The 27,727-nt window shown below is 42.2% G+C and overlaps 1 protein-coding gene across 1 annotated transcript; it reads left to right on the plus strand.

Annotated features, from left to right (window-relative positions):
* Positions 1-751: 751 nt before the first annotated feature.
* Positions 752-27,109, plus strand: LOC115793790 (NACHT, LRR and PYD domains-containing protein 5-like). Its single transcript, XM_030748899.1, has 9 exons — positions 752-779; positions 3,247-3,436; positions 5,147-5,322; positions 5,443-7,357; positions 16,332-16,505; positions 17,323-17,496; positions 20,383-20,556; positions 23,518-23,691; positions 24,534-27,109. The coding sequence occupies exons 2-9, from the start codon at positions 3,315-3,317 to the stop codon at positions 24,541-24,543; spliced, it is 2,919 nt and encodes a 972-aa protein (XP_030604759.1). The 5' UTR covers positions 752-779; positions 3,247-3,314; the 3' UTR covers positions 24,544-27,109.
* Positions 27,110-27,727: the final 618 nt, after the last annotated feature.

Genomic DNA, 27,727 nt, shown 5'->3' on the forward strand with positions numbered 1-27,727 from the left:
GTGTGTGTATATATGTAGGTGCATATGGGTGTGTGTATGGATGTGTGTGTGTGGTGTGTGTGTGTGTGTTGTGTGTGTGTGTGTGTGGTGTGTGTGTGTGTGAGTATATCAACCTCTTTTATTTATTTATTTAATTTTTTTTTTTTTATCTATCTCCTTTCTTCCTTTCTCTCCCCCCCCCCCCCCCCCCCTTTTCTCCCCCCCACCTCTTGTTCTTGCCCCTTCCTTGTTGCCTGTCAGACTTGGCATGAATAACTAAATAAAAAGGTAAATAAATTAACAAGAAGAGCCTATAGGAAACATATAGAGCTGTTCTTGTCAAAGCAAATATGTTTGGTACATCAGTACATTCGGATCATCATTCCGATTGTGAAAGATGCCAGACATGACAGGCTAAAAAAAAAAAAAGAAACACTTCCTGTCATGTGACTTTCTGTAAGGGAGAAAGTGAAAGTACAGTCGTCCCTCGCTGTATCGCTGTTCTCTTATTGCGGCTTCACTGTAAATATATTACTGATTCTGTTTCGTGGAGTTTTCACTATATTGCAGGATTTTCTGGTATGTAGGTCTTTCTGTAACACCCCATAACTCTGTTCATCACTCGGACGAAGAGATAAGTTACTCCTCCGCCTTTAGCGGAAATAGAAGTAACGGACGAGGGTGATGCTGCACCACCTTCATCACCATCAATCTGCACAGCTACATAATTCATCATCTTCATCATTCAAGTTGTAGTAAGAGAGTGGGAACGGTTTATAGGAGTGTGGGAGGAAAACCAGGTGAGTGTGAGTCCAACCTTCTTCTTCTACTACTGTCAGAGTCTCTGAGTAGTGATGGTCTGATGAGGCTCCGTGAACGTGTCGAGTCTTTGCAGCACCAAAGCCTGATCACACAAAGCCCCGTTTAACAGCTCATTTAGGAGTGCTGACATGTAGTGATGTTACCTCTTGTATCTGGGGCTATTATTGTAGCAATACAATAATATAATAATGGCCCCATACTTGTACTAAAGCCCCGAGGCCTGCGCCCATAGACATTTATACGTAAACGCCGCAGTGAGCGGGTCGGCCCGTTGCCGTTCCGCCATATTGGATGCCTTTGAAAGCAGAAGTGAAGGACTGAAGTTCATCAAGCGCCTTTCTACAAACTTCTTTCAGTTAAAGCCTCATTCTCGGATATATTCTGGGAAACTGATAAAACTCTGATAATTATAAAGGTTAAATACTCTACTACAACATGCTTATATGTTCATATATGTGTGTTTACATATACTGATGTTGGTAAGGTGGTTACTATAAATGTTTACAATAACCAGATCCAAACATATAGACATAACATCTGTAGGTTTACTCAATTACAACATATATATATATATTTTTCTCATCATCAATTTAAGTAGTAATAATAGCAATCTTTGAGACAAAAAAAACCAATTTTCTAATCAAAATAATCTTTTATCTTTTATTTTAGCTGTGAAACTATGTACTAAAATTGTAGATCCTTGTTTTATTATAAATAACTAAATTTCATGGTTAAAGGGTAAAATCAGAGCTATTTCAAACTTGTTTTATCAATCAATCAATATTTGTATGGCAACAAATCCCACATAGTATAAATATTAGTATAGTATAAATGGAGCCTCTCAGCTCTTCATTTATCAGCTGCTTCCCTCTGAGATCCTCCAGAAGGACACACACAGGGTCCTCTGCTCTTCTCTCTCTGTCCAGACTCTCCACCCTACCTGTGGCTTCATTGACTCTGACTCTCAGGTCGTCAGGTGATGAAGGCAGAGCATTGGAGGGTCCCAGTAGAAACAAGGATGAAATGTTCTATTCACAGTGCATTACAGGGTTCACTGATAAAAATATCCTGCCCTATCTACATAATAAAATTAAGGCAACTATTTGCATACTTTATTTATGTTGATCAAGCAAGACTGTTATGTGTTTAAAGTACTTACTTATTTCTTTCCATGAAATATAAAATCCAAGTAAAGTGAACTTAATTTTGTCAAGTTGATTAAGCAAAACTAAACTTTGTATAAATCACTCAACTTTTTCAAGGCAGTAAATGAAATTAGCAGGTAAAAGCAACTTCATTTTATTATGTAGATCAAACAAAAAACCTTTGTATAAATTACTTAATTTTATTAAATGTATTTAATGATTTTTCCTAAGTAGAATTAACTTGATTTTTGCATGTAAAGCAAAACTATTTGGTAAATGGACTAGTTCTTATACAGCACATTTCTACTCTGAGCACTCACACAACACGTTTACCCATTGATACAAGCACCTCCATGATTAACTAAGCTAAGTGCTTTTATTGTCTAACATTCACACACATTCACACTCCAACAGTTGCATCAGAGAGCAACTTGGGGTTCAGTAACTTGCCCAAGGATACTTTGGCATGAAGCCCGGAATCGAACCGCTGACTTTCTGATCAGTAGGTGACCTGCTCTACCTCCTGAGCTACAGCCACCCCATCTACAATTATTTCTGAAAATGAAATTTATTGAATTTATAACAGATTGAGCACAAATACCGATTCTATTCACGATTTTACTATTCCTAACATGAAATGAGAGTTGTTATTTTAAAGTAGCATTTCATATTGAACATGTATTAGAATAGAATAGAATAGAATGCCTTTATTGTCATTATACAGGATGTACAATGAGATTGGAGATTGTATTCATTCTTATCTGAATTGCATGCCTGATAATGTCGTTGTTTACGTCATGGTGGAGTGTTTGTGTGTTCCTGTTTCCAGGTCTCATCTTGTTTTTGGATTTTGGTTTTCTTGTTTTGGAACTCAATAAATACCCTTCAAAGTTTTCATCTGCCTGCAGCGTCCTGCATTTTGGGTCCAGCTCTGCCTGAAACACCACCTATTATGACAAATGCTTCATTCCCAAAATGAATCACCTGACTGGATCAGGTGATTCACTGACAGGACCTCATCTGGTTACGAGCAAAAATGAAATTTAATCTAAAAAGTACAGAGACCCACAAAGCTGTCCTGAGATCACTCACACACACACACACACACACGTAACTGTCCCTTTGCCCTTCTCCTCACAGCACAACCATGGTGATGGAGGACAGTCACCATTGATTTTTATTTTGAGATTGGTTTAAACTATAAAATCAATTTAAAAGCTCACGCTTTGTTTGTGTGTGTGTGTGTGTGTGTGTGTGTGTGTGTGTGTGGTGTGTGTGTGTGTGTGTGTGTCTTGTACAGAGCTGTTTGTCTGGTTGTTGCTCTGCTCTCAGTCGGTGTTGCTGGTTTCTCTCTCACACTGACTGAAGATGAGTGGTTTGGAGGAAGAGGAGGGCAGAGCAGAGTCTCCAGGATCCAGCTGTCTGTCTATGAAGAGTGATCGGTCCAAAGATCCTCCTCCAGACTTCAGTAATGAACCGTCAGACACAAAGTAAGAGCCTGTTTGTGCTGTAAATGTGAAGATGATTCATTGAGCAGGAATCAAAATGCTGCTGTCTGTTAGATCAGCTTCACTGAACTGTTGCATTCCCACTAACACAGCAAAGCTTCAGTGAGGATCAACATCAGGTTATTTTCCCACAGAGAAACTAGTTTGGACTGAAAACATCATCAAAGTCACTGAGAAACACATGAAGGAGTTCTTCTACCTGTATGTATCTGTACACGTGCAGCTCAGTCTCTGTGAGGAGTCATATATGAGTCACATATTAGATCCATCAAATCCCACATTAGAATACCTGAGGAATACAGTTATTACAGAGCACTGAGTCACAATGTTGGGGTCAAAGGTCACATCTTCAGCTCGATTGTTGGTGTTCATGAAACAAACTGATGATAATAAAAACAAAAAGCTGGATGTAGAAATGATGTGTGACAAAAAGCATGTGTGTGACTTTTCCCGTGCACAAACTGTTGTTCATGAAGGAGGAATGAGCAGTGAGAATGTGCAGACCTCATTCACACTTTAACCTCCTGAGACCTGAGCTCCTGTTTCTGAGGCATTTTTCATTTCTCCTACATATTTGTGATCACATGGACCTGATATGCAGATAAACTCAACTTCCTCTTTGAACAGGAAGTTGGATTTTGTTCCATGGTTGTTACAAACTTTTGTAAAAATGTCCTCAGATGGGACGATGGCTTTATTTGATAGCATAACACAACAAAGTCAACATGGATGAACAAAGTCTAAAACACTATTGAGCAGAATGAAGTATGAGGTGCAGCAGAGCCTAAATGTAACGTCTCCATATGGACACAGGGTCTGAGGAGGTTAAAGCAGGGCTGTCACATTCAGGGTCACTCAGGACCACTTTGGGAAATGAGAATCACATTCAGGGACACACACACACACACACTTTGACTGGACACACAATGGAAGTGTCATAGATCCACATACAGTCTGGTCCACAGAAAGCCCTCAGCCAGTCCATCAGAAAGTTTATGAGCCTTTATAAGATTTGATAAAGAAAAATGTTTCCATGTAGTGCAGCTGTACCATACAGCCTTCTGCCCAAAGCTGGCTTCATAGAAAGCTAAAGCTCACATTTACAGCTCCATCAGTTTGAAATCAGACTGAGGAAACTTGAGCTTCTTCACTGATGTTTCTGCTGTCAAACAACTTGAGGCTGGAAACAGAGACTGAATGTGCAGATCCTGAAATGAGGAACGTCTCCCAGCTGATGAGGTCAATTATTAACATGGTTTGGTCTAAAAAGAGCGTCCCAGAGAGGCTGTGGGCAGGAGGGGTGCTGAGGCTGCTGCAGCAGATAACAATCAATTCAGTCTGAATTCCAAACATTACCAACATGAACATATGAATAAAGTGAGAAACAAACACATTTGATGGCAAACAGAAGAACTGTGTAACTGAATCTATTCAAACTATTGTGAATGAGAGATTTGCTCACAGGGCAGGGAGGGGCTGTGTCATCTGTTCTCTCAGTGCTTCACTCCAACATTTCCACTTCAAACACATCAGTTCTTTCACAGCTACCATCAGGATTTGGGAGAAAAACACCAGCTGTTAGAAGCAGGAAAAGATTCACAGCCTTTTTCCTGCCAGGAAAGCAGCTCAGTGCCCAACAACATGAACATGTAAAAGAGCAGCTATGATTTTATTCTGTGTTTGTGTTTCCAGAGGTCAGCAGCACAGACACACAGCAGAGTCTTCAGTATCCAGCTGTCTGTCTATGAAGAGTGATGAGTCCAAAGATTTTCCTCCAGACTTCAGTAATGAACCTGGACCCCAGTGTGGAGAAAGATCCAGAACCAGAGCTGGACTGCAGACAGCCAGTCAGTGCAGCTGTGTACAAAGTAAGACTGAACATCTGTCTGCTGATGGAGTCATTTCTGAAAACTGGACTTCTTGTTGTGATGTTCAGATATTAAAGAGTTTTCTTTCTCTTTGCTTTCATTGTTTTTCTTGTTGTTTAGCAGATCCTGGTCTGCAGGAGGTTTTAGAGGAACATAAGATCAGTCTGAGGAGGAGATGTGAACGTGTGACTGAAGGAAGTGATGAAACAGGAAGTAGAACCCTCCTGAACACGATCTACACTGAGCTCTACATCACAGAGGGACAGAGTGAAGAGCTTCATACCCAACATGAGGTGAGGCAGCTGGAGACAGCTTCCAAGAAGAAGACCCTCCATGACACTCCAATCAGGTGCCACGACATCTTTAAAGCCTTAACTGACCAACAGAGACCCATCAGAGTGGTTCTGACCAACGGCGTCGCTGGTGTTGGAAAAACCTTCTCAGTGCAGAAGTTCACTCTGGACTGGGCAGAGGGCTTGGAGAACCAACATGTCAGTGTGGTGATTCTGCTTTCATTCAGGGAGCTGAACCTGATCCCAGATCAGCAGTACAGTCTTCTGGAGCTGCTCCATGTTTTCCATCCAACATTACAGAAGGTCCCAGCAGAGAAGCTCGCTGTCTGTAAACTTCTGTTCATCTTTGACGGCCTGGATGAAAGCAGACTTTCACTGGATTTCACCAACAGGAAGCTCGTGTCTGATGTCACACAGAAGTCATCAGTCAATGTGCTGCTGACAAACCTCATCGAGGGGAATCTGCTTCCCTCGGCTCTCATCTGGATAACTTCCCGACCTGCAGCAGCCAATCAGATCCCTCCTAATCACGTCCACAGGTTCACTGAAGTACAAGGCTTCACTGATGCCCAGAAGGAGGAGTACTTCAGGAGGAGATTCAGGGATGAAGAGCTGTCCAGCAGAATCATCTCCCACATGAAGACATCCAGGAGCCTCCACATCATGTGTAGAATCCCAGTCTTCTGCTGGATCACTGCTACAGTTCTGGAGCACATGTTGACTACAGAGCAGAGAGGAGAGCTGCCCAAGACCCTGACTGACATGTACTCACACTTCCTGCTGGTTCAGACAAAGAGGAAGAGGAACAAGTACCATGAGGGACATGAGACGAGTCCTCAGGAGCTGATGGAGGCTGACAGGGAAGTTCTTCTGAAGCTGGGGAGGCTGGCGTTTGAACATCTGGAGAAAGGAAACATCATGTTTTATCAAGAAGACCTGGAGCAGTGTGGTCTGGATGTGACAGAGGCCTCGGTGTACTCAGGAGTTTGTACAGAGATCTTCAAAAGAGAGTGTGTGATCTTCCAGAAACCAGTCTACTGCTTTGTTCATCTGAGCATTCAGGAGTTTCTGGCTGCAGTCTACATGTTCCACTGTTTCACCAACAGGAAGACAGAGGTGGTGGGAGACTTACTGTCGGATATCTTAATAGAAAAAGAAAACAGTGACTCAAACCCAGTAAATGACTCAAAGTCATTTACTGGGATGATTTTTAGGTTCTTCGGATTCGGTGATCAGATTTCAGTGATCACTGATAATCAAGTTAAAGCTCAGTGTTTCACATCTCTGGACATCTTTCTGAGCAGAGTCATGGAGAAATCCTTGAAGAGTAAAAACGGCCACCTGGACCTGTTTGTTCGCTTCCTTCATGGCCTCTCTCTGGAGTCCAACCAGAGACTCTTAGGAGGTCTGCTGGGTCAGACAGAGAACAGCCCAGACATCATCCAGAGAGCCATCAACAACCTGAAGAAGATGAACAGTGATCAAATCTCTCCTGACAGAAGCATCAACATCTTCCACTGTCTGATGGAGATGAAGGACCTCTCAGTACATCAGAAGATCCAAGAGTTCCTGAAGTCAGAGAACAGATCAGAGAGACTTTCTGAGATCCAGTGCTCAGCTCTGGCCTACATGATGCAGATGTCAGAGGAGGTTCTGGATGAGTTGGACCTGAAGAATTACAACACATCAGAGGAGGGACGACGGAGACTGATCCCAGCTGTGAGGAACTGCAGGAAGGCTCAGTGAGTCCAGATGTGATTAACATTATCAGTTAGTGCAGATTAGTAGTTCTTTAAATATCCACACTGTGACATTCTCATCATTCTTAAACAGAGTTCCAAGTGTTTATTGTAAAAATAGCATCATACTTGTATTATATCTCTCTGTGATGTTTCTCTTTACCCACACTAACTGGTAGCAGCAGAAGGCTGCCCTCCCACAGCTTCATTCTAACAGTTTCCTCTGTTACTCATACTAACCAACTGACATCAGAGAGTTTCATGACATCTTCATCAGCAGCTAATTAGCTTGTCTCATTAACAGGACATAAATGACAGAAGTAAAATGTTGAAGATCACTGCTGCCACGAGCTTAGGTATCATTGATCTTTATGCTGCGGGTCAGCTACCCATTTACCAATCCCACATTGTTTTGGCAAAGTTACACACCGATTAAACATCAACTTTAGTGACATCTGATTGGTGTAACCGGGTGTCATTACTGTTGATGTGAATTATTATAATATCCTAACAAAATCTAATATTATTAGGATATTATTATTAGACTTCCAATATTAGAAGCCTAATAATAATATCTATTATTATTAGACTTCGAATAGGCTTCTGTGTAGGACTACTCTTCCTCCTGTCACCCAGTCGGCCTGATTTCCCAGCTGCTCGGGATCTGCTGCCCGGGATCTGCTGGGGGAGAGCTAACGGTGGCTAAGCTACCTTGGTCTGCACTGACTACAGGGGCCTGGCTGCTAGCTGCAGGATTTAATCATGTTTCACAAATATATCTGAAATCAGCAAACACCCATTCTGATTCACTGACCTTTCATCGATCATTCATCATCAGTTTGAACTCAGCTTTTCACTGTTCACACTCACTGACTCAGTGACTCTCAGTGATAGGTTCAGATCATTTTAAAAACTCAGAGAACAAACACACAACTCTTTTGAACTTGCGCAAGGAGGAGAGATCCGTTCCTTGAACTCAGCTCTCAGCTGAGCGGAAGTTGTCTGTCCTGGCGAACTGCTTCCTGCGCAGCGCTTTTATTCGGATTTTCACAATAAGATCACGTGGGTTACATCAAACGCAGTTTACAGCATGTAATAAACAACATTCTTGGCTTTTTCCTTACCATATATGGTCGTAAGCATACTGTGACATGTGCGCATGTAACATGGCGTATACGAGACACGTATCCTATATGTGTTCTCTGCAGGCCGAGAGCAGCCTGCAGGTAACTACAACTTCCTTTGTAAGAAATACCACCACGTGTTCCCATTTCAAACATAAAAACAACAGTCATATGCACATAAAACAACTTATAGAAAATATACAAACAGAAGATATGATAATTTATAATAAACAGAATGGAATTTATACCATAACTCCAACACTCAGCATTGGTCGCTCACTTCTTTTTTGGTAGGAAACTGATGAAATCTGTACTTCTGACCCGTCCTGGGGTCAATGGAAGTCTTGCTGTTATTACTGCAGTTTTTGGCACAGCAAAAAGTACCTTTGGTGCTCATTCTGGTACACATTCACAGAACTATCAGACACTCAATGCAAAATACACTTAGCCTAGCACAATGCAGCAGTTGCATTCAAATGGCTGCTTTGGAAGTCGTGTGATTTTCAGAGTGACTCACCAAACGAGCTTCACTCAGTCTCCTTAATCTCTGCTGTGGCTCAGTTGTTCAGCCTTGGTGATCATCTGTGTGAAACTGTTGTTTGTATAAGTAATAAGCACGGGGAAAGCTGATTGTAATGTGGAGTTATTAACTGTATTTAGGTTACAGGACATTTGACTTATTTCATTAAACATCTGATTTCTATCAGTATATTAGAGGCTTGTGGGAAACGTGGTTAAATGGACTCCATGATTGAGCTTTCTTGTGAGCAGTTTGTAAATATTTGAATATTTTGTTAAAATACAAATTCAATTAAAACCGCAAGCGGTGATATCGGGCCCGCGCACTCCCTGCGCGGCGACCCGTGGCGCTCGTCGACCCGTGCCGCACTCGGAGGTCTTGTGATCGTGATGGTGTACAGAAGGTCTGTAGAAAGTTGAATTCTTTTTTAGGAAAAGATATCTTTTGCTCTCGGCATAGACGCAATGGAATATTTGGGGGTGGGGGTCACGGCTCCAGCATGCAAAATAGGGCATGGGTCTGATAGACTGTTTTGATCAGGATGATCTCAAGAATGTTGAAACACATTTTCATACATTTCCGAGAAACTAAGTTTGTGGATGCTATACAAATTTCATTTGCTTCTGTAGGGGGCGCTCTTGCAGCTACGTATAGCCTTGAATCCATAGTTATGGGTTCAGAGTGGCTGTGTACATGAGTGATTACATTTCAGGCAGATCGGGCAAAGCATGTACGAACACGTGCCCAAACAATTTTGGTCGCCATTGAGAAACATGAAAGCCAACTTCAATGGCCTGGTGGTGACAACACCATTTAATATTTTGTCACGATTTCCACAATATTTGATGGGCTGTTTGTCTAGATGATGTGGAGCCAATTTGGTCTCACTGGCTGAAATGCCCTAGGAGGAGTTCATTCAAATAGCAGGCCTGAAAATGGGCAAAAATTGACACTTTCAATTGAAGATGCTGGACTTCCTGTAGGGTTTGGAGTATGGCTCCAAGAGACTTTTTTGTATGTCTTAGGATGTTACATGAGTGTGCAAAATTTCAGAGCTGTAGATAAAATGTAACTCAGGGGCTAGCTAAAAAACATGGTATATTATGATATTTAAAGCTGCCAGTAGGGGGCGCTCTAACGTTTATGGACTTTATGCATATCAATGTGTTCAGGGCAGGAGGCTTATCAAATAGATGAGGATTTTGTAAGGAATGGTGAAAGATATTTCATGTATTTCAGAGCAAAACTAATTCTGTGGACGGTCATACAAATTTTCATTTGCTTCTGTAGGGGGCGCTATTGCGCCTACAGTCTTGAATCTGTAGTTATGGATTCAGCCTGGGTGTGTACATGAGTGATTAAATTTTCAGCCTGATCAGACAAAGCATGTGCGAACAAGTGCACAAACAATTTTGGTGGTGAGGGAGAAAAACAAAGGCCAATTTAATGGCCTGGTGTGATAAGGCCGTTTAATATTTTGTAAAGATTTCCACAATATTTGATGGGCTACTTGTGTAGATGATGTGGAGCAAATTTGGTCTCACTGGGTCAAATGCCCTAGGACAAGTTCGTTCAAATAGCAGGCGTGGAAATGGCAAAAATTGACACCTTCAATTGAAGATGGCCGACTTCCTGTAGGGTTTGGGGTATGGGTCCAAGAGACTTTTTTGTACGTCTTAGGATGTTACATGAGCCTGTACATTTTCATACATGTAGATAAAACGTTGCTCCGGGGCTACTCAAAAAACTTGCTATTTTAAGATATTCCGAGCTGCCACTAGGCGGCGCTCTACCGTTTATGGACTTTTTGCATATGAGTGTGTTCAGGACAGGGTGCTTATCACACCACTGAAGTTTGAGCCAGATTGGGCAAGTTGGGTTTGAGTTACAGCCATTTTTGTGTTCATGGCGAATCATCGAACTTTGCCGTCCCATAAGGGTCACGCCCTTTTGTCAAAAACTCACAGTTTTGAAAACACAGTAAGTCCAACTTCTTAAGGCTTTCCAGGTGAAATTTGAGATGGTTCTGCTAAACCACCTTGGAGCTGGACCTCCAAGTGTAAAATATGACATTTCCTGTTCCCACTAGGTGGCGCTGCGACTGATATTAAATATTGTCATATGTATGTGTTCAGGGGGGCACCCTCATCCTACTGGAGAAGTTTGATGCACATTGGATCATGTAGGTATGAATGAGAGGCAATCAAAATTTCATGGCGAATGATCAAAGTTCAAAGGGGCATAAGGACCCCTCCCCCTTGGCAAAAACTCACCATTTTCGAGATTTAGATTCCCCTGGGGGTGTAGGTTAGACAAATCAAATATGAAGATGATAACGTCTAAAACCTCTGAGTTATTAGAAAAAGTGTGAGGGCTGCAAATCGCCAAATTTGCATAATTAATTCAAAATGGCGGACTTCCTGTTGGGTTTAGGGCATGGCTCCAAGAGGATTTTTTGTGCGCCTGGACATGATATACATGTGTATGAAGTTTCATTCATGTACGTGAAACACAGCGGTGGGGCTCCAGTTTAGGGGGCGCTAGCGAGCCATTTGGGCGCGCCCTTGCCCGAGCCCATTAAAATACTTAAATTTTCACCAGGTGTGACGCATGTGCCAAGTTTCATGAGTTTTTGAATATGATAAAGCCCCCAAAAAGCCAATTCATTTGCCTGAATAATAAAAAAAAAAAAAAAAAAAAAAAAAAAAATAATAATAATAATAATAATAATAAACGAAGCAATTACAATAGGGCCTTCGCACAGTTCGTGCTCGGGCCCTAATAATCACTTGTTGATATATTTGTAGGTGTGACAGTGGTGAATATTGTTGTTATTGCATTTAATGAGACTAATGTTGAGAATTGGAATGGCGTAGGTCACTGAGGGCCAGTGGTTCACAGTATTTACAGATGTGTACTTATATTCTGCTTGGTATTTATGTTTTGTTGATTGTAACGTGCATGTTTTTGTTTCTGGGTTTTCAGTTCAAAGCTTTTTCACCTGAGACTGAATCATTTAATGAGCCTCTAATGTCAGAAGAAGCAAACTGAACAAATGGCTCATCTAAGCGAATTGTTCAGATTTAGACTTCTGCAGTGAATCTTTGCAGAGCTGCGCTGTGACCTACGTAAGTGGCCCGTGTTGCTGCATTGATGCTTGTGCAGGTGCATTATGTGTTCATTACCGTGTGGTCGTGTCCCCGTGTTTTACAAGCGCTGCCGGCCGACAGAAACAAATAAAAAGCTGGGACTTGTTCCCTCCTGGGTCCTCGCTCTTTGCTGTGCTCAGCTTTTTTCAGGTGCAAACTTATTTGACCCTCTAGGTTTTTTTTTACGTCTTTGTTCATTCTCTCACGTCCATTCCCATTTCTCCGACTCCCTGAGAACAGTGTTTTCCACAGTGGGTGCTTCCACCTGCTGCGGGCTGAAATCCACAGACTCCCGCAGAGCCTCAAACTCTCTGTGGAGGATTTCCAGCAGGGCCAGGCCGTCAGAGCTGGACACTTTCTTATTTATGGACTCCAACATGTCCACCTGGTTGCTGCTATGTAGAGACACCACATCCGGGAAGTCTTCAGGGTGGCTCCTCTTGGTGGACAGAGTCGGTGTCTTGTCTGGTTGGTGTTGATGGTGACAGTAAAGGAAACATTTAAAGCACTGTAATCTGTGAAGTGAGACTTGCAGCCTGCTATACAGCATGCATACTTCATGATGTGTAAATAAGCTTTTAGGGTTTTCACAGAAACACCACAGCTATGATTTTAGATTTAAGATTTAAGATAGTGTTTTATTTGTCACATGCACAGTTATACACAGTACAATGCACAGTGAAATGTATTTTGTACCTGCAACCATATATACACACACATATAAATAAGAAGAAGAATAAAAATAAAAAAAAGTAATTCACACTATACACTATACACACTTTTATAAATTATAATATTTACATTGTGCAATAATGGTCCAGTTAGGGCTCAGAGTTGAGCAGACGGATGGCTTGTGGGTAAAAACTCTTCTTCAACCTTTCAGTCTTAGTCCTCAGGCAGCGGTAACGCCGGCCTGATGGGAGCAGGGAGAAGAGAGAGTGTCCGGGGTGGCTGGGCTGTTTTAGGATCTTCATGGCCCTCAGCCTGCACTGCTTGGTGTAAATGTCCTGCAGGTTGGGGAGGGTGGTTCTGATGGTCCGTTCAGCTGAACGAACCACCCTTTTTAGGGCCATGAAGTCCTGCTTGGTGCAGTTTCCCATCCAGGTGGTGATGCTCCCACGCATGATGCTCTCGATGGTGCAGGTGTAAAAGTTCCTGAGCACCTTGAGTGGGAGCTTGAAGTCTCTCAGCCGCCTGAGGAGGTAGAGACGCTGTCTGGCCTTCTTCACAGTGATGTCCAGGACAGGTCCTGTGAGATGGTCACTCCCAGGTATTTGAAAGTGTCCACTCTTTCCACCTCAGCACCACTGATGACAAGTGGATGGTAGTCCCTCTGCTGCTTCCTGCTGAAGTCCACGATCAGTTCCTTTGTTTTGCTGACGTTGAGCAGGAGGTGGTTCTCCTGGCACCAGTTCTCCAGGCGGGAGACCTCTCTCCTGTAGGCTGTCTCCTCATTGTGAGAGATTAGTCCCACAACAGCAGTGTCGTCAGCAAACTTGATGATGACGTTGGACTCTGACGTGGCCTCGCAGTCATGGGTGTACAGTGAGTACAGCAGAGGGCTGAGCACACCTTGGGGGGATCCAGTGTTGAGGGTGAGGGAGGATGAGGTGAGGTGACCCACTCGTACCACCTGTGGTCTGCTGGTCAGGAAGCTGTGAACCCACCTGCACAGGGATGGGCCCAGGCCCAGGTCCAGCAGCTTAGAGACCAGCCTGGAGGGAACTATGGTGTTGAATGCTGAGCTGTAATCTACAAACAGCACTCTCACATAGTTCCCCTTACCAGTGTCTATGTGTGAAAGGGTCTTGTGGAGGAGGAAGGATATGGCGTCATCTGTGGATCTGTCTGGCCGGTATGCAAACTGTAGTGGGTCGAGGGTGGTGGGCAGTGAGGAGGTGATGAATGTCTTGATGAGTCTCTCAAAACACTTCATCACCACAGAGGTGAGTGCTATGGGCCTGAAGTCATTGGGGCTGCTGGGGTGTGGTTTCTTTGGGACTATGATGGACTTTTTAAAGCAGGTGGGAATCACACACAGTTTCAGTGAGAGGTTGAATATCAGTGTAAACACAGGTGCCAGCTGGTCAGCGCAGGTCTTAAGGACACGTCCACTAATACCGTCTGGTCCAGCCGCTTTCCTGGTGTTTACACGTCTAAACGCCCTCCTCACGTCGCGCTCCGTCACAGTGAGTGTCTCCGCCCCTCCGGCCGGGAGCGCAGCGGGCTGTCGGCTTCCCGACTCAAAGCGCGCAAAGAAGATGTTGAGTTCATCAGCCAGAGAAGCGTCGGCACTCACCGGGTGTGTGTGTGGTGCTTTGTAGTGCGTGATGGTGCGTAGTCCCTGCCACAGTCCCCTGGGGTCAGACTGTTGTAGTTGCTGTTCCAGTCTGCGGCCGTAGCGATGTTTAGCCTCTTTCACCGCTCTGCGGACGTTGTATGATGCAACCTTGTAGTCCTCCATGTTCCCAGAGGCGAGGCCGGAGTTGTAGGCAACGGTGCGGGACCTCAGGGCGTCGCGGACAGATTTATCCACCCACGGCTTCTGGTTGGGAAAAGTCCTGATGGTCCTCCTAAGTGAAGTGTCTTCAACAACTTTCCCAATAAATCCCACGACAGTTTCCGTAAACAGTCTGAACATCCTTAAAATGCTCCTTAACTCACCTTTTCACAGCAGCCCCTGCACCAACAGGTCACTGAATGAATCTGCTGAGAGAAAGAAAAGTGTGTGTGACTGCAGGGACGCCTGAACAGAGAAATCTGTCTGAATCCAAAGAAGCACATGTACTGAATGCTAACAGCTGTTCTGCTAAAAAGCTAAAACCGCTAACATCACCTCAGTCATTAGCTTTGTTAGCAAAGCCGCTCTGCTCTCAGCATCATGAGAGGGAAGAGATGCTTTAATAGTTTAATAGATACCTGACACCTCTGTTAGCTACATGCAGCTATTTAGTACCAAGCTGGAGGAAAGAAAGTGTGTTATATCAGCAAGCTGATGCTACTGAACTTGAGTTTGGTATACCTGCCTTACAGGTGTGTGTGTGTGTGTGTGTGTGTGTATGTGTGTGTGTGTGTGTGTGTGTGTGTGTGTGTGTGTGTGTGTGTGTGTGATCATCATTGAGTATTTAGGCATGAATCCTTTTCTTTGCCTTCTTGTCCATTCAGAGGAGCCACAGGGTGGTTGTGGGATCCTGGAGTAACTGTCTGTCAGTGTAGAGCTGATCCATGATGAGGGGGGCCCGTTTACCCCTGTGTCTGTGTTCACAGTGGGATATAGTATTTTCCACCTGTTGTTGGTTTCCTTGGGAAACTGCTCCTTCATACCAAACAATGTTCCTTTGAATTCCTGCTTCTTGCTTTTAAGCCGTTCTTTCTGCTGGAAATGTTCAAATTTAGCAATGATGGGACGTTTCCTGTTTCCTCCTCGAGCTCTGAGTCGGTGAACGTGGTGGAATGAGATATGAGATGGTGCTGACAGTTTCCATCTCACAGAGACTCAAAGTCCCAAAGACCACCACTGATGGAGAAAAACAAGTGTGTGTCCTTAAAGCTGCCTTTGTTTGCACTTTATGCACTGCTGCACTTCTAAAACTTGTATCTGTTCATCCTGTGAACTCACTTATTTAACTTTATTATTAATGTTCACAGTGAGTTCTATGTGCTCTCATTTAAAGCTGCTTACTGAGGGCAGTAAAGTATAAACTGTTAAAGCATCAAAAACACAAAAAGACAAGAAAAAGTTTCATTTTTACAGCGTCTGTCAACTGAAATCAGTAGAGGGGTCGAATATGAAGTCAAATCAAATGTGTGAGAACTTCAATGTCAGAGGTGCTTTACTGCCAAATTGATGATATTTTCATCTTTTTCATTCTGTGTTTGATAAATTCATTTACATGTTTATCATGTAGTGAAGTGGGTCTTCTTTTCTCTTTAACTTGATATTGTTTATTGCATTTTTATCTCAAATGTATAATTTTATTCTAAGAACACCAAATGAGCTGCTGCACTGTGTGAGAGAGAGGGCATGCTGGAGGACCATGATCACCAACACCATTCAGCAAAGCACTAAAGAAATATTATTATTATTATTATTATTATTATTGAGTCTGTCATGTTTTCCTATCTTTGGTTGTTCTCTATGTTCTGTTTCTAAATCACTTTAAGTTGCTTTTCTTGTGTTTCAGACTTTCTAGCTGTGGACTCTCAGAGACTCACTGTGAAGTTGTAGCTTCAGCTCTGAAGTCCAACCCCTCCCATCTGAGAGAGCTGTGGCTGTTTAACAACAACCTGCAGGATTCAGGAGTGAAGCTGTTGTCTGCTGGATTAAAGAGTCCAAACTGTAAACTGGAGGCTCTGCTGTGAGTTCACTGACTGTTGCTGATTAACAGAGTTATGAAAAATGGAGATACAGAGTTTTTAGTTAGAACAAATGCTCTGAGCTGATAGAAGAAGGATCACAAAGAGTTTAAACTACAGAGCAGAGTCACATGTGCTGATTAACACACACACACACACACACACACACACACACACACACACACACACACACACACACACACACACACACACACACACACACACACACCTCTTTGGTCTGCTGTTGCTTTAAAAAGAAATGAATGAAAAACTGCAGAGGTGGAAGTGTCTGCTTTAGACTGGAGTGTTTTTATAAAGCACTAATCAATCAGAGCAGAAATAGAAAACAATGATGTGACATCATTAAGAACAAATTGATGGAAAAAGTCAAAATAAAATATTTGAATGATTGAATAAAACCACTTGTGAGATATGACAGAAATCTCCCTCTGAGGTCTGCATGGACCCCAGTGGGTAGGATGAGGGTTAAAATGACATTTGTGTCATAACAGAGTTTGAGCATCAAGCAGTCTGCAGATGGTTGTATAATAAAAAGAAAGAGAGAAGCAGCCCAATGACAGGAATGCAGGTCAGCACGTAGATCTTCATGATTGAACTGAGCCAAAAACTTCATCTGGATGCTGTGTGTAGAAAGCTGACATGATTATGATTCACAGTATCAGAAGGACAAATTCATGCTCCTCATTGATAGAAAAGCTCATTGATTAGCTCATAATAATGTTGAGCTGCACATTTAAAACCTGAACACATCTGATTGATCATCAATGATTTGATCTCTTTGTTTTATTCTTTGTTCAGATTGAGGAGCTGCAGCCTGTCAGAGATCAGCTGTGTGTCTCTGATCTCAGCTCTGAAGTCCAACCCCTCCCATCTGAGAGAGCTGGACCTGAAAAACAACAATCTGCAGGATTCAGGAGTGAAGCAGCTGTGTGGTTTTCTGGAGAGTCCAGAATGTAGACTGCAGACTCTGAGGTCAGTTCACTGACTGTGTTTCTATTCTCTGTCTTATCTGCTTATTTACCAAGTGAACCTCATTTGTCTTCAGACATAACTTCCCTTCAACATGGAAATTTCTTCTTCTTCATCTTTTTCTCTTGTCTGAAATGAAGTGTGTTTTGATGAAAGGCGAGTGTGTCAGTGATGGTGATAAATGCCTTATTTCAGACACACAGGTCCAGCTCAGAACAAAAAGAAAAGTGTAAAAAGCAGCAGAAAGATGTTTGTGTCCTCATGTTTCCACAAACAAGACCAATATCTGCTGTCACTGTGAGCATGCTCAGTTAAGGCCGTTATGAGCACATCTTTAGAATCAGTTAGTCGACATCAATTTGGACATAAATTCCTCCACACAGCATGAAATGCACAAACATGACTGGTCACAAACACGTGGCTGCACTTGTCCATGTTGGAAGCTTGAGCCAAATCCTGAATGCATCATTGTGTCTAACCTGAGGCTTTTTCATTGTTGCTGAACTAGAAGTGCTCCACACATAGACTGTATAAAGAGGACGGCAGGCTGTAAACAGCCATTTGATCAGCATCTGTTCTAGGGATGGATATGATTTTTACAATAATATTCATCAATAGATTAATATTGACTTTAGCAGACCCTGAGCAGCTGCTACAAGCTGCTGTTTGAGATCAGAGCTGCAACGATTCATGGAGTAACTCCAATAATTCCATTATAAAAAATCCTCGACACAATTTGTTGCTTCGATGCTTCGTTTAAACTCTGCAGCGCTCAGGTGTCTCCATGTTGTTTCAGCCACATTAGCGACTAAAAACAGACCTGTGATAGAAACTTATTTAGGAGCACGTGTGTGAATACAAAGTATTACAACATTAAGCTCGTGCAGCCCCCAGTTTTCCAACAAAAAGCCTGATAACAGCACCAAAGGTGTTGACGTCAGTTTAACGTGAGTCTGTCTACAATCACACGGTGCAGAGCAAAGAGGCGGAGCCGTTACTGAGACCGTGAGCTCAGGTGGAGCCAAAGAAAACGTTTTTCTAGCATCCTAAACAGCAGCACTTGTTCCTGTAACCACCATTAAACCTTTACTGGGAAACAGCTGCAGCTCCTTCATCATCCACCTGATCAACAAACTGCAGCCTGAAGAAAAGAACTTTGTAGCTGCTCCATCCACCGCCGTTTGTTCCACACAGAGAAAATCTGCAGTAAAGATCCAGAAGTTACAATAAAATCTGCAGATGAACGTTAACTTAGTCTGACACCATGTTTAAATCAGGCTGAAGGCTGACGGCAGACGTCCTGCTTTATATGGCAGTAAGTCTAAAGGGGGGCATTGGGTGTACTAGACCATATTTATTTAAGGCTTTAGGAACATTAGTTTGGAGATTTAGATTCATAGAAAATATTAATAAATATCCCCTTTGACACAGGAAATTTGGTGGGATATTTTTTTAATCCTGTCATGTGATCTGAATGAACTGTTGTGTCAAACATATTTGCTCTTCCAAGATGAGCTCTATAGATTCTCTATAAGCTCCTCTTGTTAGTGTTTGTCCTTTTATTTATTTATTTGTGTTATTTTTCACATAAATATAAACGTGTTGTAGCAACGCCGGAGTTGACACACTGAGAAAAAGCAAGAAAGAAAAAAAGAGAGGAGAAAATAGAAAAAGGGGACAGAGAGGACAGAGCACAAGTAGAAAACCACAATGTTCATCAACTGCTGCACCTGTTTAAAAAAAACACACAAAACACAAACAAAACAAAATATGGAGATAAACCCGGTAAGAAGTGAGTCACCTTCATAGTCCAGAAAACCCAGGATCAACCCTGAAGTTACCTGGATAGGAGGGAATCATGCTCTGTAGCGCTGCTTCTGGAGTCTCCGTGTTGATGGTGGCGGAGGAGCAGATGGAGACGTGGTTGCTCGGCCGGTTGGAGCAGTGGGTCAGAGTGAACTGAGCCCACCAAAAGTTAAAAATGTCCCTTTGTTCAGCCGGAGGAAAAAGCAGCACAGAAACTATGAATACAGTTTCTAATGTCTGATTGGATGGTCAGCCTACAGCCCGCCTCCAAAGTCTCTGATTGGCCACCATCTTAATGTGATCAGAGGTACAAACACAGAAGAAGAAACACACACACACACACACACACACAGAGTTGTAACCTGCTCTAACATGTGCAGCTGAGCCAGTTTAGTTTTTCTGCTAGTTTTATTTTTCTGTGTAGTTCTCACTGACCTGTTGTAGCAGCTTTTGTGGTTGGATGTGTTGTGATGCACAGAGATACAGAGATAGCAGCATCTGAACAGGGACTCAAACCGGGAACCTGCAGGTCACTAGTCGGCTGCTCAAACCTCCAGTCTTCATCTCAACAAAGTCGCCCACCAATAATTTTTATCTGCCCACCCAAACATAGCAGTCTAGATCCGGCCCTGCTTGGATGAGGCTCTCTGAGGACGGCTGTTGCACAAATGAGTGTGAAAGGCAGAATGACAGAATGGCTCTTAGTTTGAAAGGAGAGGAAACAGGAAGTGATGCGCTCACAAAGGCAGGTAAGATTATTGGAACAGCTGATGAGGACAGAATTGAGTTTGACAGTGTGGGAAAGTGGAAATGATGGAAAGAAGAGAGAAGCAGCCCAATGACAGGAATGCAGGTCAGCAGGTAGATCTTCATGATTGAACTGAGCCAAAAACTTCATCTGGATGCTGTGTGTAGAAAGCTGACATGATTATGATTCACAGAATCAGAAGGACAAATTCATGCTCCTCATTGATAGAAAAGCTCATTGATTAGCTCATAATAATGTTGAGCTGCACATTTAAAACCTGAACACATCTGATTGATCATCAATGATTTGATCTCTTTGTCTTATTCTTTGTTCAGCTTGGATGGCTGCAGCCTGTCAGAGATCAGCTGTGTGTCTCTGAGCTCAGCTCTGAAGTCCAACCCCTCCCATCTGAGAGTGCTGAACCTGAGTTTCAACAATCTGCAGGATTCAGGAGTGAAGCAGCTGTGTGGTTTTCTGGAGAGTCCAGAATGTAGACTGCAGACTCTGAGGTCAGTTCACTGACTGTGTTTCTATTCTCTGTCTTATCTGCTTATTTACCAAGTGAACCTCATTTGTCTTCAGACATAACTTCCCTTCAACATGGAAATTTCTTCTTCTTCATCTTTTTTTCTTGTCTGAAATGAAGTGTGTTTTGATGAAAGGCGAGTGTGTCAGTGATGGTGATTAATCAACATATAAATCAACAGATATCAACAATCAATCATTCCATCAACATATAAATAATTCTTATAACAACCAAAAGATAAATCATGAATGAAAAGGAGCAGAAAGAAGTATAAACTTATAATATCTGCCCCTCATTCACACACACACAAAAACAGCGTACCTCTCACTTTCAGTCCAAAAAAAATGGTAAAATGAACCTCAAGAGAATTCAATAAATAAATAAAATGTTGTAATGTTAGTTTAATATTACTAAAAAGTATTAGAACATATCACTAAAAAAATTGTTGTATTTTTATTTTATTTTAATATTATTAACTATAGTAACATCTCGGGTGTTACGAGTCAGTTTTGACCCAAATATATTTACTTCTAGACAAATCCTAAAAAGTTTGTTTTTCCTTTCAAAAATAGAACATCAATACAAATATAAACTAAAAGCAGAACAAGTATCTCATCAACAATGTTACTGCCTGTAAAAGCTCAGTATGAAGAAAGTGGAGCCTTGTCTTTGACGTGCTAAATTTCAGGGGGCAGCCAGGGTTTGGTTTTGGGTTTGTGCCCATCATGGCAGATTTGCTCCTGAGAAGTCCTTCTATAGGGTCAAAGGTGGTAAAGAAATTACTGCGCATGATATTGTGAGCTCAGAGTCCAGTGGTCATATTAAGGGTCACATTTTTCTTGGTTTTTCTCAGGTATGGCACTCGCAGGTTTGCCTGTGTAAATCTGTAGATTCCATGCATAGCTGGTGTTTGAATCATAAGCTGTCCAGATTTCTATGCCATATTTTCCTGGCTTGCTGGGCATGTATTCCAGAAGGGGCATTTTCTATGGAAAGGGACAAAAAATGGTTATTTGTTGTCACCTCTGACCCTAGGTTGAACATCAGTGGAAGCAAGCTTGTCAGATTTTGCTCCAGTATCTCTGCTGTCAGATCTAAAGACTCTTGATATCATTGGAAAGGTCTGAAGTGGTGTTGTTGTCCAGAAAATATTTCTGCCTGTTGACGTGTCTCACATACTATCAGCAGCCTCATTGATGGATCTGTACACTCCAGCAAGAAGAAGAGCACCAAACATCCAAGTACTCATCATTCCAAATGTGCACTTTTTCCCTTCAAGGTTTGTCACAGCAATGATGACTTATTCTTGTCACAGCAAACGTTTCCATCCCAGCAGTCATTTTGATGACATCTGAAGCAGCTGCCCTGCCATGTAAGCCAAGAGGTTGTACTCCAAGAGATGTTACCACTTCTTGATTTGTACGTTTCAGCAGGAGCAGCTTCAGCACTTGTGACCTCCTCATCAGACTCATCAGATGTGTCTGTGTCCTCTGGTTGATACTCAGTATTGTCCTCCTCATCAGAAACTGGCTCATCTTCATCACTGTGGTGCTCTGTGTCTTCTGCCTCGTCTTCAGCAAAGATATGATCCAGAGCTCGGCTTATTCTAAATCTTCTTCTCATTTTGGCAAACTGGAGATGTGGCCTCTGCAAGTAACAAACTAAACTGCTGTGCGGTATACATGTCTGTGCATGTCTGTACATGTCTGTGCCCATCTGGATGATCTAATCAGTCTTTGGAAGCAGAGTTTGAGAGGCTGTCAATACCAGCAGTAGGGATAAAGGAGGATGTTTGTCCAGGGAAGGAGGTAAACAGGGAAGCTCCTAACTTCTCTCTGACAGTGTCAGTGAGGTCACAGTGTTTTTATGATTTCAGTTCTGACACAAATTATTGTTTTATAATCTCAGATTATAACTGAGTCAAAATCGACCCTGACACCACAAATGTCATTGTTTTCATCAGAGCATTTAAAATTTAATGAAATAGATTTTTTTGTTTTGTTTTGTTTAAATAAAGGTTCCTGACAAAGTCAAACAGCCTTGACACAATAAACAGATTTAAATGGTCGGTGCTGACGCTAACACTAGAGGAAGGTTAAGGCCGTTATGAGCACATCTTTAGAATCAGTTAGTTGACATCAATTTGGACATAAAATCCTCCACACAGCATGAAATGCACAAACATGACTGGTCACAAACACGTGGCTGCACTTGTCCATCTTGGAAGCTTGAGCCAAATCCTGAATGCATCATTGTGTCTAACCTGAGGCTTTTTCATTGTTGCTAAACTAGGAAGTGCTCCACACATAGACTGTATAAAGAGGACAGCAGGCTCTAAACAGCCATTTTATCAGCATCTGTTCTAGAGATGGACATGATTTTTACAATAATATTCATCAAGTCCTAAACAATCTCCATGTTTTTAACCAAAATTTGTCTAAAAATATGTGTGTACATATTTTCCTTGGCTGGTTGAATGTAATGCACCATTACTGCCAGAAGGTGGCAGTCATACACCATTACTGCCAAATGAATGCTTCTAATTTCTGATGAAGAGTCTCATCTGTGTGCAGAAGATCCTCTGAACTCAGATCAGTTTAAAATGAGAAAGTTTACTTGATGCAGAAATATTTCTGTTTCTGTTCATTTCAATGTGATTTCACAAATAATGTCTGATCATTGATATTGATCCTACAGAGCAGCATGTGATTGATCTGTACTGACATGAAAAGATGGATAAATGTCGTGCTGACATTTATATGATGTGTGTTTAAGGCTGACATGATGATGATCCACAATAACAGAACACAATAACAGTCGCTCTTCTCATTTCAGAGAAAAGTTCATTGATTAGGACACAGTAATGCTGAGCTGCACATTTCACACCTGAACACATCTGAGTGCATCATCGCTGATTTTATCTGCATCTTTGATTCTTTTTCAGTTTGTATGGATGCAGTTTGACAAAGATCAGCTGTTCATCTTTGGCTGCAGCTCTGAAGTCCAACCCCTCCCATCTGACAACTCTGTACCTGAGAGGAAACAACCTGCAGAGATCAGATGTGAAGCAGCTGTCTGATCTTGTGGAGAGTCCACACTGTAGTCTGAAGGATCTGAGGTCAGTAGAGGGTTGGAGTGAGTCTGTGCTGCTCTCAGCAGTATTGTACTAAACACAGTTAGTATGAAAGCAAAGATCCAGTGTTTCCTGTAAAGCTGCAGCCTTCTCAGTGGCTGCTTTCCACAGTGAAGCTGTGAGAGGAGAATGGTGACAGACACACAACAGTCAGCCAATCAGATCAGCCAGAAGCTTGTTGTGATCATGTGTTTGAGATGATGTGAAGACGACTGCTGTTGTCGTGTTGATGTCTCCAGGAAATAAAGCTGGATTCCAGCTCACAGCCTTACATGTATAGAGACAGTGGTCCTCATTCATCACATCTGATCTCACACTGTTCGTTCTCTCATTTCAACACTAAACAGCTGATCAGTTTCTTCTAACAGCTCTGAGATCAGTCTGACTGAAGCCTGCAGATCACTGGCTCTTATTTCAGAGAACCATCATTATATTTAGTAACCATGTGGTCTTTCTACAGAGCAGAACCTCTGTTAAAGTCCAGGAGTCACATTTGTGTGTGTGTCCTTGTGCAGTAAATCCATCAGTGACGTGTTTGTGCAGTAATGAAGCGTTCAGGACTCTCAGCAGTTTGTTTCCACTGTGGACTTGAGTGAAATCTGCAGAGGAAACAGAATTGATGCTAAAAGTCTCTGCAGGTCTGTGAGCTTCCAGCTCAGCGTGTTCACTACAACATGTTAACATGAGAGCTGAGAGGAAGCTGGATACACTCCACAGCTGCTCCACTGCTGCTCTTTATACTGGACGTGCTGCATCACTGACTGACAGCTGATGGAGAGTCTCTGGAAACACTCATTAATCACCTCTGCTCCTTCTTCTCTCTACAGCTGGTGGTGATGATCTTAGTCCTGATGAGAGTGAGCAGGACGGTGTGTGTGCTGAGAGAGGATGAGCTGTGTCCTGATGATCCAGAGTCCTCCATCATCCCCGTGTGTTCCTCTGGATCTTCTGATGAACTTTGTGTCTCCATTAAAGGACAAAGAAAAGTTAGCTGTATTTCTGTACAGAAAAGAAGTTTGATCATATTTTTCTTTCTTAATAAGATCGTCTGTATGTGATTTGAATAGAACTTGGTTGTTTGTCCAAATGCTGAGGTCTGTAACTTTCTTAATATTGGACCAGTGAACAGTGGAAATGTGTCAGTTATTGCAGCTCTCACCTGTCACTCTGGAGAACAACATAAACTCAGTGTGCAACAAGTTTAAGGTCATTAAGTCCAGCTTGGAGAACATTCAAAGAAGATTTGAGGCTTTCATGGCTGCTTGTGGAGAACCTGCGATACAATCCAATATCTGCATATAAATGTACAGAACAATGAGTTCAAGATGAAAGAATATTATTACTATGAAGTGCAAAAAGAAGTGGAGCTAGAGGGACACTGGTGGGAAAGCTTCAGTTATGGGTGAAGTCTCTAAATAATCATGAAGTAAGCAGCTTGATCACAGATCCAGATTTGACTCAATAAAGAACACAAGAGTCCAAGCAGCAAAAGTCCTGTCAGAAGAAGGCTGTGGAGACTCAGAAGATGAGGAGCGTCTCTAAAGCTCTTCTCAGGAGGAGAAACAGGACAGTCGGGGTGGGCTCAGACAGAGCAGCATTTCACAGTGGATGATGGAGAAAAGTCCAGTTCACTGATGAAGTCCACTTAGAGACAAGTGTCAGTAACAGAAGGGTGAATGTAAGGAGAGCAACAGGAGAGAAGGAGACCACAGAGGGTCAAAGCCACATGGAGATTCAAGTCCAAGCAAAGAGAAGCAGCACTCCATCCTTCAGAGACATGCCTTACTATCATGATGAATGTTTGTGGAGAGGATTGATGCAGCAGGATACTGAGCCCAAACACAGCTCAGCCCTTTAAGAAATCCTTGAATACCAAAGAAGAGCAGGAAGTGCTGACAGTCATGGACTTTCCTCCACAGTCACCTGACCTGAACCCCACTGAACATTTCTGAAGACTGAGGAAGAAAAACATTCCTGACATGGAAACAAAAACCACAATCTCCCTCATCAGCTTCCTCTTACAAACCTCATTGTGAACATTCAGATTTCACTGGTTCCAAATATCTTCTCCACAGCTGACTTCCTGTCTGAGGGGGTTTGTCAGGTGGCTCATTAGAGATCAGCTCTCTGCTGCTCTTTATTGTCATTATATGGATGTACAATGAGACTGTTGCTCCTCCTTGTTGCTCCTCCTTGTTCTGTGGTCCATCTCAGTCCGACCTCATTGAAGATCGTCACTGAGGGCCAAGTCGTGATGGATAGAGTTACAGATCTGCTAAAAGCTATCTGCTTCTGGCGCCTGGGTGGCTTAGTGGCAAAGCCGGCGACCATATACACACGCCGCGTTGCAGTGCGGGCGGCCCAGGTTCGGGCGCCGATTTGCCCTTGTGTCTTCCCCTGTATCTTTCCCCCATTTCCTGTCTCTCTCCACTGTCATAAAAAGCCGCTGTGGCCAAAAATGGGAAAAAAACAAACTTTGGACTTTCAGATGCACTTCCTCTCAGCTCTCTCGAGTCTATGAAGAGCACATTCCTGTTCATGTGGCCCTTCTCACAAAGGGCCTCAGAACTAAAACCAGGTAACAAACGTTTAAAAATCAGCCCTCGATATAGAAAATGCTGAAAATAGTCATGAACGATTGTGCCGTATATGCAGTGTTATTCCACTTCTCTGCTCCCAAGTCTCTCTAACACAGGCAGGAACAGTAAAGATGGTTTGACCAGCAGAGCTACAAATCCGACATTTCTGAGGATTACAGCCAGTTAAAAAACACTTTAGTTTCTTTAAGCTGACTGAGGGACAGGAAGTAGAGTTTGATGTTCAGGACTGCATTTTAGTTCTCAGCTGAAAAAGGTTTCACAACCATCAAAGTTTTTGTTGCTCTTCCATTATTTCTACTTTAGTCGGGGCTGTGAGACGTTTGAGGCTATCCCAGCAATCTTTAGGCAGATGCTGAGTTTGACCCAGGACAGGTTCCCACTCTGTGGCAGAGAAGCTTTGTTTTTATTTCAGTTATTAGATTTAGTTGGACTATTGAGAAAACCTGATAAGTTTGCAGAAACTTTTATTTGGAAAGCGACCTGTTCTTATTTCCTTTAGAAAAACAGCTTCCTTTGAAGACAGTACTGTAGCCTAAATGTTGTGATCTTTATGCTGTTTTTAGTTTGTATGTAAAATTATATTTGAACTCAAATATGTCAGATTTTTATGAATCTGTGAGTTGTTCATCATAACCAAACAAATGGACTCAGCATTTATTTATTCAGTGACTTTTTATTAAATTGTGCGACTCTGCTTGGATCCAGTTTAAGGACATAAAGGCTTCTTTTTACTCGTCTGTTGGTTCACAAGTTTGTTTGTTATTATTGTTGCAATAAGATGCAGTTACACATTTCAAGTGTTCCCTTTGGATGTTTGCTCAAAATAAAAATATAAATATTCAAACATTAATATGTGAGGCTTTCTTCTACTTTTGTTAACAATTGAAAAATAAAAATGGTGTAATCAAAGTAGCAGAAAAGATATTAGGTGTATTATTATTATTATTAATGATTTTAAGTAGTAATAAACATAATGATTATTTTAAGTTGGACTCCAGAAAAGAAATAATTGATGTGAACTAATGAATTGAGGTAAAGATTACTAATGTACTCCTGATTTGTCTGCTGTATCCAATTAAGATTCTGTGTTCATACAAATTAATATATTTAATTTCACATTATGTTAAAACTGAAATGGTTTAAGGCAACGAGTTTCCACAATTTTCTAGTAAAGTCAACTAATTGGTGCTGAGAGCTTAGAGGTAAGAGCCAGGACATCTTTAATGTGAAGATCTCTGAGAGGAGAGGAAGAGAAGAGGAGGAGGAGTGGAGGAGGAGGAGGAGCGGAGGGGAACACAGGCTGAGAGGAAGGGAAGTAGAGGTGGATGGAAAGGAGGAGAAGGAGGGCCCCTGTTCTCCATCAGTGTCTGTGAGATAGTTTGAAATGGGATCATTTAGAGTATGTTTGTTGTTATTATCTG

This window comes from Archocentrus centrarchus, chromosome 16 (assembly GCF_007364275.1).
Source record: "Archocentrus centrarchus isolate MPI-CPG fArcCen1 chromosome 16, fArcCen1, whole genome shotgun sequence".
In the NCBI taxonomy this organism is placed as follows: Eukaryota; Metazoa; Chordata; class Actinopteri; order Cichliformes; family Cichlidae; genus Archocentrus; species Archocentrus centrarchus.

What these genes read in the sequence shown, in the direction of transcription:
- LOC115793790 (XM_030748899.1), top strand. Translation starts at nt 3,315, where the DNA reads ATGAGTGGTTTGGAGGAAGAGGAGGGCAGAGCAGAGTCTCCAGGATCC. An exon ending in AGGAACTGCAGGAAGGCTCA is followed by an intron (nt 7,358 to 16,331) that starts GTGAGTCCAGAT and finishes CTTGTGTTTCAG; the next exon opens with ACTTTCTAGCTGTGGACTCT. An exon ending in TGTAGACTGCAGACTCTGAG is followed by an intron (nt 20,557 to 23,517) that starts GTCAGTTCACTG and finishes ATTCTTTTTCAG; the next exon opens with TTTGTATGGATGCAGTTTGA.